The sequence below is a fragment of the Micromesistius poutassou genome (assembly GCF_964030765.1).
Source record: "Micromesistius poutassou genome assembly, chromosome: 2".
Taxonomy (NCBI): Eukaryota; Metazoa; Chordata; class Actinopteri; order Gadiformes; family Gadidae; genus Micromesistius; species Micromesistius poutassou.
The window spans coordinates 4,748,172-4,758,793 of NC_140272.1; the positions used below are offsets into that span (position 1 = coordinate 4,748,172).

Consider the following 10,622-nt stretch of genomic DNA (forward strand, 5'->3'; position numbering starts at 1 on the left):
GGTAGATCTTATCTTATATATTACAGTATATTATTAGTGTTGAAATATATATATATATATATATATACCTTAGTTGAACAAGCATTGTGATTAGCTGTGATATGCTAAGAAAATGCTAAATATAAATCCTTATATTTATCATCATAGCAGAGTGTCTCAATGCTGGTGATCTGGCACACTCTGTACAAATGAACACAGACAGGCTCAAGACGGTGTGGATGCCCTCAGAGTGCCAGAGAGAGCTCCACAGCCTCTGTGAGCTCTGATTCTAATCTCTGAATAGGCTTCAGTAGAGTTCTCACTGCTCTCTGGCCAATGGTGTTATGAGCCATTTAAAACCCCAACACAGCCATTACTATTTAGCCTGTGAGTGTTCAGTCCAGGAATAGCAGGTCGGCAGGGAGTTGAATCCTTAACACCAGACCAACCGGCCCCAACGATGGAGAATGAAACCCCTGCACTTATTACAATCTCAGAAGCATGACCAATACAATATTCATGTCACTGTTAATGGTATTTATAAAGTGTAACTGTGTATTACATAGTGAAATATAAGTATTAATACACTAGTATTATATATTTATTAACCTTACGTTATCCATGTACGTCACGATACTAAACAATGTTTGATGATATCCATTATATAATTCCATGTGTTGAATATTTTGCATAATATGATTTAATTTCTCTCCAAAGACGTTTTAGTCAGTTACACAAAATAAAATGTAAGGAGTGTCTGTGATAAGCTGCTGGCCAGGGGCATGTGATCGAACAGAATTTGACAGATCGGTTCCTATAACCTCACTTGGTGATCGAACAATACCATATTTGGTCATTATCTGTTCCTCCCCCTGGGTGTATACAGTACGTGTGACATAAGGACATGCATGGCTCGGTCTCTCCTGACAGCCCACCGTCCTGGCTCCATCCGGCCCCCGTACGACTCCCTCTCAGGTCAGGCAGAGCAGGTCGATGTCGTAGCATCCGTCCACCTGTCACATGACAAGAGACACACAGGAGCTCTCAGGATGGATTCATGCTACAATGGTAAATGGACTGCATTTTATACAGCGTTTTTCTAACCAGTGGCCACTCAAAGCGCTTTGCAATATTGCCTAACATTCACCCATTCATGCACACATTCACACACCGACGGCGGAGTCAACCACGCAGGGCGACAGCCAGCTGGTCAGGAGCAGTTAGGGTGAGGTTGTCTTGCTCAGGACCACCTCGACACTCAGCTAGGAGGAGCCGGGTATCGAACCAGCAACCCTCCAGTTACCAGCCAACCCGCTCTACCTCCTGAGCCGCATGCCGCCTACATCCACAGTGGATGATGTTGGTACAAACATGTGCTGGGTTAGGATCCCATTCATGTAAGAATGTCTCCTGGATTTCGGCGAACATAAGTGGACTGCCATGTTATAAATTAACCTGAGGAATCATTTGTAACCAATAGAATGACATAATTCGATCTGAGGGGCAATTTCTCGGACATCATTAGATGGAGGCATGGTGCTGTATATGCGCTACTCCATTGGTTGAACCGGTGTAAAAAATCCACATTGACAGTTACAGACACATTTGCCTAGATCCATAACCTAATTGATTTGACACCTCCAGGACCTGGAAGGTGACAGTAAACTCTGTGTGTTCCCACAGCTCCCTGGGCTGGGGACAGCTGCATGCTGGGTGATTGTTTGGTGTCCGCCGTGCATGTCATGTGACTCACGTCGAAGCGGCCGATGGACGCTGTGGTCTGATTGGTCTGCATCACTTCAGTCAACGCCCACATCTGTTGGATGCTGGACGACACGGCCTGGGGGTCGGGGAGACCCTGAGAACGGACGAACGGACACAGACAGACAGTCAGATGGAAGGAGGATATTGGTTAAGATCCACTTTATTAATCCCCAAAGGAAGAATGTAGGTGTAAGGGCAGCAAATCAAACAAGAGAGATCATGCAAATAACAAACAAATCTAATAGATTAAACTAAGGTTTACTTTATTGATTCTATTAGATTTGTACGTACTGTTGGGTGGGGATGCAAATGGTGCAAATGCAGTCTGATGGCTAAAGGCCATAATTATCTACATTTACTTCCAACTCTGCATTTTGGGGATTTAGCTATATTTCTGTGTATTGTTGATATGTTCATATCCTTTTTTTGAATGAATATAAATCTGAATGAATATATATAAATATATATTTTTCCAAATCCTCTTTTTGACAAACTTTTTTCTGCACAGTATCTATGTTGTTACACCCACGTTTATTTTCTGGAATCGACAAAGCACATCTCATCTTGATACAAATACAGAAACACAAACACACAAACATAACTGCGCAATTTCCTGTTACCTCCATATTTAAGTGTTGGTCAACGAGGGTTAAATCTGACAACCAATCGGAAACTTCTTTCATAGGGGCCTGTTGAGAGAGTCACAAACTGTTCATTGGGCGTTCATTGTTAGTCAATAACATTTAACTGCTGTAAAATAAGACGAAGAGCAGCACTGTTGATCAATAATCACCAGCCCATACCTTCACCATTACGTTGATCCAGTTATGAAATGTGTATGATTAGTATGATATAATTTAGTATGAAATAGTAAATAAATATTTAGTTTACGTTACTAATCTAATTGTCCATAAATCAAGCAATCTCAAAGTTAAAAATGTGTAACTTAGCTGTAATGTAATAAAGGGCTTTACAAATAAAGCAAACGTGAATCAACATAACTAGTGGTCCTCTTCCGTGATTACTGTAAATCACAGACTTCATACAGGTTATTTGACGGCTAAAAACCAAACCGATTCAGAGCTCACCGGTTGGGTGTGCGGGTGTATTTTGATGTCCTCCAGGTTAAAGGTCAGCCAGGCCGAGGAGGGCTGTCTCAGGACCAGTCTGACTGACACCACGTTGTCCGGCTCCAGCAGCATCTGGACCAATAGAAACACTCCTTAGATCAGACTCCTCCATCTGGACCAATAGAAACACTCCTTAGATCAGTCTCCATCTGGACCAATGGAAACACTCCTTAGATCAGACTCCTTCATCAGCTTTCTTCCCCATCGTTCTCACCCCATCGACTTCTGCCAGTAATAGCACTGTCCCAGCGGGGGGTCCACACATCTCTCCACACCCAGTAGCTTGCTTGTGGGAACAAATCAGTAGGCAGTCTGTTTTGTCTTCTGGACTTCATAGTCACACCGAGCCAGCCCCACATCGGGTCGCGACCCCACGGTGTGTGAAACCCTGCCACAGACTCAGTCAGTGTTTCATCCTGGATGTCTGTGTAGTTCAACAGATCTGCTGGGATTCATGCAGTACTATGGACTGCATGAACGCTCGGCCAGCATCTCAGTAAGCAGCCATAACGATAACCGCAGATACTTCAGTAACACTGTGCCAGAGATGGTGCCGATAAACTGACACTAAATCTAATTGCTAGTGAGATGGAGTAGCTTGGCAGTGGGGCCAGAAGCAGTTTCAGAACCCATCTCTCATACCCCCTTCTCTCCCGATTCCACAAAGCAGCAAAAACAGACCCCTGAAAGAGAAAACATTATTTTAGTTGTATCCCGTTCAGAAATCACCCTGCGATTATGTTCCAAACAAAGATGTCTCTCTTCTCTGAGTCATCATCCCCGCTTAAGCCCTCAGGATGAGTGCAGGGGAATCAAAGGCTGGCACAATGTCAGACTAAAACCACAGATAACAAACAGTAACACCGTGCAAAGGGGAAGACGTGTAATTTATGAAAACACCAACATGAAGCCAGAGACTATTTCAACCTTATTTGGCTTGGAAACGACGAGCACACAAAATAACCAAACAAAGATACACCATTCTCCGTCTGGACCACCACATTTGCATTTAGAACAGATAATAAACCTAACCGTTGTGTGTTAAAAAAAACCCACGTACACAAACGGAACCAAACCAAAATAGTGCTTTCGTAGGCGACCCTATTAGACGGCCAATAGAGTTTCGGTTTGAGAGGAGAGACAACCGAGAAGAACTGACAGCTCGGAGGCCGCGAGGGCTGAGAGATGTTTCCTTGATGAGAGAATCTTTCAGGAATCTCCAGCTGTGATCTCCAGCTGTGACGCCACGCCGGGCTGAGGAGGCGTACGGCTTTGATGCTCTCTTCACTGGACTTCTTCCATGTGGGGAAATAAATCAGTTTCACACTCTCTCATCTGCCTGATCCTCGGCGGAGTGTGTTGGTTAACAGATCGGACGGTTTAGGATGAGATTAATGTACATAATTGATGTGTCGTGTGGATTTCAGCAACTCAAAGGGAAATTCTGTGTTTTCCGTTTGGAGGCGTTGAGAAGATTTGATCCAAAGTGGCTTGCAGTGATTGATACATGAGTCAATAAGGAGCAGGAGCATGGGGTATGTCTACAGGTTGACTGTGGACAGTGGGGCTTGAACCCAGAACATTTGAGGCTGAAGGTGACATCGTTAAGGGGAGGGGCCGCATCATGAATGTGGGGCTGCGGAGATTTGAGGTTGCATTGGTCTGATCATTGATCTGGTGTTCATCTGTTGTTCTTCGGACTCTTCTGCTGCTACGGATCAACACCGGATCAACAACCGAGAGCACTGCCCCATCAGACCCTGGAGACTGATCTCTGTGAATGCATGTAGACAAAGCACGACCTGTTTTCATGTAAGAGGAACGTGTTTTTCTTCAAGGCTGCTGAGCTCATTAGAAGATTAAATTGATGAATGTATGTGAAAATCCACAGAACATTATGCAGCCTGCAGCTCAGTATTTAAACATGACATAAACACACACACACACACACACACACACACACACACACACACACACACACACACACACACACACACACACACACACACACACACACACACACACACACAATGCAATTAAGAACCAAAGCAGTATGCATATGTATAGAATTGTTTAAAGAATAGTTTATCGTCGGATAACAAAGTGTTTGTAAGTGGTGTGTGTGAGTGTGTGTGTGTGTGTGTGTGGTCCCTGAGTATGTGTGTCTCAGTGTACCCACCTGTCCCCTGAGTGTAGTGTACCTGTGTGTAGGGTGTCTACCTGTGTCTCAGGTACCCACCTGGTTCCGGTGTGTACCTGTGTGTAGGGTGTCTACCTGTGTCTCAGGTACCCACCTGTCCCCTGTGTAGTGTACCTGTGTAGGGAGTCTACGTGTGTCTCAGTTACCCACCTGGTCCCGGTGGATGGAGAAGTAGTCCTGGGACCCGGCCTCGGTGTGGGGGTTCTCCATGAGAGGCAGGTCCCTGAGGGCCGTGGACCACTGGGCCTCCTGGCCGGGGGTCCGCTTCAGCACCCGCACGCTCACAAAGGCACAGTAGTAGTTCTTAAAGGTGATGTCCTCGATCTGAATACAGGACAGAAGCAATTCTTAAAGGTGATGTCCTCCATCTGAATACAGGACAGTAGTAGTTCTTAAAGGTGATGTCCTCCATCTGAATACAGGACAGTAGTAGTTCTTAAAGGTGATGTCCTCCATCTGAATACAGGACAGTAGTAGTTCTTAAAGGTGATGTCCTCCATCTGAATACAGGACAGTAGTAGTTCTTAAAGGTGATGTCCTCCATCTGAATACAGGACAGTAGTAGTTCTTAAAGGTGATGTCCTCCATCTGAATACAGGACAGTAGTAGTTCTTAAAGGTGATGTCCTCCATCTGAATACGGGACAGAAGCAGTTCTTAAAGGAAATGTCCTTTATCTACGTAAACACAGTATAGTAGTAGTTATTAAAGGTGATGTCCTCGATCTGAATACACAAAATACATTAGTAGTTCTTAAAGGTAATGTCCTCAATATACATAAACACAGTACAGTAGTAGTTCTTAAAGGTAATGTTCTCAATATACATAAACACAGTACAGTAGAAGTTCTTAAAGGTGATGTCCTCGATCTACATAAAAACAGTATAGTAGTAGTTCTTAAAGGAGAAGTCTTCTATCTAAATACAGAACAGTTAGTAGTTCTTAAAGGAGATGTTTTCTATCTGGCTCAACTTAATCTATGCACACAGAGAAATTGCTGCATTTGTTAAAATTGGGTTTAAGAGAACAGTATTCCCTCAAATCGCTGCAACATCACCCATTACTTTCAGATATTAGTTTAATCCCCATGTGACAGCCTCTCAGAGTCCTGTCTTAGGTTCACTGCATATTCAATTATTACAATGTTCCTATGGCGAGAAATCAGCAGTTCTACTCAGTAATGAGTGAAAAGAGGACACACACGCTTTTGCCGGCCTAGCAGCCTTGTGAAAACCCACAATTCCCGTTGGCTCCACAGGCTTGGGGCATGGCCCCCAAGACCCCCCTGATCTGTCTCACTAAACCTGCTAGCCTCAGCAATAGCTACTTACCCAAATGTTCTGCAAAGTCTTGGCTACAACTCTGTGAAAAGTTTCTGTTTTTCGGTTATGGGCTTTGTTTCTCCCCGAATGCGAAGAGGTACACGATCAAAATCCAGAATTCTACCATTCAGTGTTCTGGAATGCAACAATGGCTAAGCTATAGAGATAATCTGACATACATTGAACCCCAGTGTCACATTATATCAGACACTCAAACCCTATTTTAATAGTGAACAAAACATTACCAGGCACACCTGGCTGAACACCTGGCCAATCAAACTGTATTATATGGAATTATTTGTTAAAATTAATTAATTGATAATGAATATGATTTGTCATAGCTATAAACATGCACAGATGTATACATCGGTAGGGTGACGCAGAACAAATGAGGGAGCTGAAGAGTCTAGTAGTGAAGGCTCCAAGCACCGCATTCCCTTGCACTTTGAACCCCCGTGACCACAGCCTTCCTGTAGGCATCCCAGAGGGAGACCCCCTACCTGTATAAAAAAACTGCCATAGTTGTTGTAGAACACACTACACTGATCAGAGCCATAGTACTGTGTGAGTTCGTGTTTAAGCAGCAGACCACAGAAGAGAGCAGAACAGAGGTCTGTCGTGTGGGTCTTGAGCTACGCCTCACTCGCAATTCCCACTGGGGGGGTTCATCACCCTCTCAAATTAGATGACAAGGCTGTTTCAAATTAGTTTGGATAGTTTTGTGTATATATGGTCATAAATAGGAATCTTCCCACTCGGTGACGGGCCAGGGTAATGTGAAAGTTAAATTTCAGTTACCCGGGGACTCGGTCTCATTAGAAGATAAACAGGAGCCGCAGTGTAGCAGGCCTGCAGTCCATATCAGCCTCGCACCCACCCCTTCAAACCCCCCAGTCTGTTAAATCGCTTAATTACCATTTAACGAGGCCCGCTGAATATAGATGATTATTTTTTAAGCGGAAGCCGGCCCTGGGCATAATCCTTTGAAGATCCAGTCAGATGAATTAATTAGGTTCAACAATTCAATGGAAATTATTTTTAATTAGACCTAAACGCTGCAAAAGTAGGTCAGTGACCGAAATCCATTAGACCATGGGGGGACTTGTGTCTTGTATAACGGCGAACTTCAGGAACCTAAGAAGAGTTTTATTAAACATGGCCTGTGATGAGGACGGCTGCATTCAAGTAGACATGTGGCTTTTATATTTAAAAGTCTTCCTCTAATCAAGTGTTATCCTGTTTGTAAATCTCCCTCTCAAATGCATCTGAGAATCCGATGTTGCATTGTTATCTTAAGCCCTCAACATTGTTTTTTCTTCTTGTCGTGTTGTTTCCCTTGTTAAGCATTTGTTTTACTGCTGCATGAATATGAAATATAAATGCTTTATGAATAAAGTTGAATTGATTGATTGCTGCTGGCTACAGAGAACTCAGCTAATCAGTGCTAACCCAGATCGCAAAACAACCAAAGCATCCAATAAATAATGCAGGAGCAAAAGAAAATCGGCACACACATCTAATCATTTCAGGGAATCAGTATGTGGGTCAAGACAGCCTGATCCCCCCCCAAATCCAACCAATTAAACTACAGCTTTTACAAGGGGGGGTGCAGAATAGTCTAGCGGTTGGTGTGAGGGACCCCCAGTCGAAAGGAACTGGGTTCGATGCCCAAAAAACAGCCGTCCTGCAGGCATCATCGAGCAAGAGGACTAGCCCCTTCCTCCTCGTTAAAGTCCTGCGATCTGATTTAATGATCAGCAGCCTGGATGGTGTCAGAAACAGACCCACCAGGGGCGAGCGCTCACTTACATTGACGGTCTTTCCAAACGGCAGGTTGATGTCCACCACGGACACACCCGACTGGGAGATCTCTGTTTTGGTGTCGCCGATCTGCAGGTTCACCGAGGCCTTGATGGTGCAGGTCACATGGTCCGTGAGGTCACTGCTCTCGCTCATTCTGATCCTGGTGGGGGATGGATTGATTTTTTATTTATTATTGAGATACTATTGAGGTTTTTTCAGCTCAAGTTGCAATTCCTATTATATTTCTCATGCATTTCTTGAGTTTATCCGAGTTTTAGTTTCATATGAGATTCATGCGTGCAATAAATATCTGAATATTGTTCAATCTTGAAAACATTCAAATGAAAAGTGTTGCTTATCCACACTCTGACAGAGTCAAACACATAAGGCACGCAATACATCAGCTTTAACAGGCTCTTTAATTAATGAATGCTCCCTAAAAGCTGAAAACGTATTCATAATTCATTCAAGAAAAATATGAAATGCACTGCAATAGGCCAGCCACCGTGTTTGAACTCCTCAGCACTGAAAGACACATGTCCTAACCCTTGGTTTGGTAGCTCTGAGGCTCTAGCACCATGGACAGCGCTCCGGTTACATCGGTAACCAGTGACAACACATACACCCCCTTAAACGCCCCGTCCACTACACTAGTGCCTTAAAGAGACACGTGACTAGAACCATGGACAGCGCTCCCGTTACAGCGGTCACCAGTGACAACACATACACCTCCTTTAACGCACCGTCCACTGTGCTTTAAGATGTTTAATTTACAGATTGCGCGACATTGCTTATAGGAGATATATATATATATGTGTGTGTGTGTGTGTGTGTGTGTGTGTATATAGTTGGTTGCTGGGACAACACACCCGAGTTAGCAACCGGGCTAACGCAAGGCTAAGCAAACGGCATTGTACCGACGTACAGAATGAGTGTGTGTGACTGTACTCGCCTCTTGTTTGACGACGGTAGTGTCTGCTCCGGGAGTTCAGCTGGGGCGATGTTTAAGAGCCAAGTTTGGTTGATTTCCCCGAGTAAAGACGCGCTTTCTGTTTACCGCACAACACTTCCTGGCTGTAACCAAGGCGACGTAACAAAATTAAAGGGCCCGCAACGCAATTATTCAGATAGCAGTTAAAACGCGACATAAATACGTAAATAAAACTAAACATAAATATGGAAGCAATATTGTATACATCCCTAGGCAATTTGTGAAAATAATATATCACATGTTTACCAAACGATTACAGCCAGCGATGTTTCAGTTTTGTGGCTGTTGTTACACCGCTCGACCAACAGAAGGCGCCAGTGCTCCACGGTTTAAAAATGAGTGGATGCGCATTTCTGACACGCTGCTGGAATGAAATCCTCTATGTATGACCTCATTAACAACAGCAACGTCATTCATGCTAAAATATAGAGACTATCCGACGGTTTCTGGTTTTCTGGACGACACAAATCAAAATGAGATACAGGTGGAGTGGCTATACCCTTGGTATGATCTTGCCATAGATTGACTCTGAGTAATTGCTGTTATCGCAATTTGAAGACACTGCTTAAAATAAGCTAAATAAGATTTATGACACAAAATGGATTTTTGTCACACATTAAAACTGGAAATTATAACAGCATCCTCCTATTCTCGTTAGTTTGAATACACAGATGTAAAATGTCTATTCACCACCCCAGCGAGAGATAGAAATGCCCTTCTCCAAGGACATAAAAACAGGACAGAGGTTTATCGTAGAGGTCAAACAGCTCGCTGTAATATTGAGGAAACTCAGTGTCACATGAGGCAATGCACAACCACACATGGCATAGTTCCATTGGAGCCTAAAATAATAGGAACAATAAGGTTAACAGGAGAAATCCGGTTATGCTCTCTGATTATGCATGGTAGGTACATTTATGTGTGTGTGTGTGTGTGTGTGTGTGTGTGAGAGAGAGAGAGAGTGCATGTGTGGCGTGTGACAGTGAAAGAGAAGGCTGAGAGGCAGATAGAGAGAGTGAAAGAGAGAGCCATGCAAAAGGAGGGAGAGAGATAGATAGATAGAGAGAGAGAGAGAGCGAGAGAGTGAGATAGAGCGAAAGAGTGAGAGAGAGCAATAGAGTGAGAGAGAGGAGAAAGAGAGAGCGAGAGAGAGAGAGAGGACGAGAGAGGAGAGAGCGAGAGAGGAGAGAGAGAGAGGGAGGAGGAATGGAACACCTTGACTGCACACTCAAGGCTTGATGTCAATGCACAGATAGAGGTGTGGAGCCTCGGTGCGTCACATCAAAGACAACTGAGAGCCGTTTCAGTGGATATACCATAGAAGAGGTCAATTAGAAACAACCAACTAACAAAACAAAGCCGCCCGATGATTGTTAACAAAGCCGCCCGATGATTGTTGTTGAGAATAATTCAGATTCTCTTTATTCATTCGCT

The 10,622-nt window shown here is 43.9% G+C and overlaps 1 protein-coding gene across 1 annotated transcript; it reads right to left on the minus strand.

Moving 5' to 3' along the window:
• Nucleotides 1-950: 950 nt before the first annotated feature.
• Nucleotides 951-8,350, minus strand: nicn1 (nicolin 1; the record flags this gene model as incomplete). Its single annotated transcript, XM_084464307.1, has 6 exons — nucleotides 951-992; nucleotides 1,733-1,837; nucleotides 2,364-2,432; nucleotides 2,832-2,945; nucleotides 5,224-5,397; nucleotides 8,204-8,350. The coding sequence occupies 6 exons, from the start codon at nucleotides 8,348-8,350 to the stop codon at nucleotides 951-953; spliced, it is 651 nt and encodes a 216-aa protein (XP_084320433.1).
• Between the last annotated feature and the right edge of the window lie 2,272 nt (nucleotides 8,351-10,622).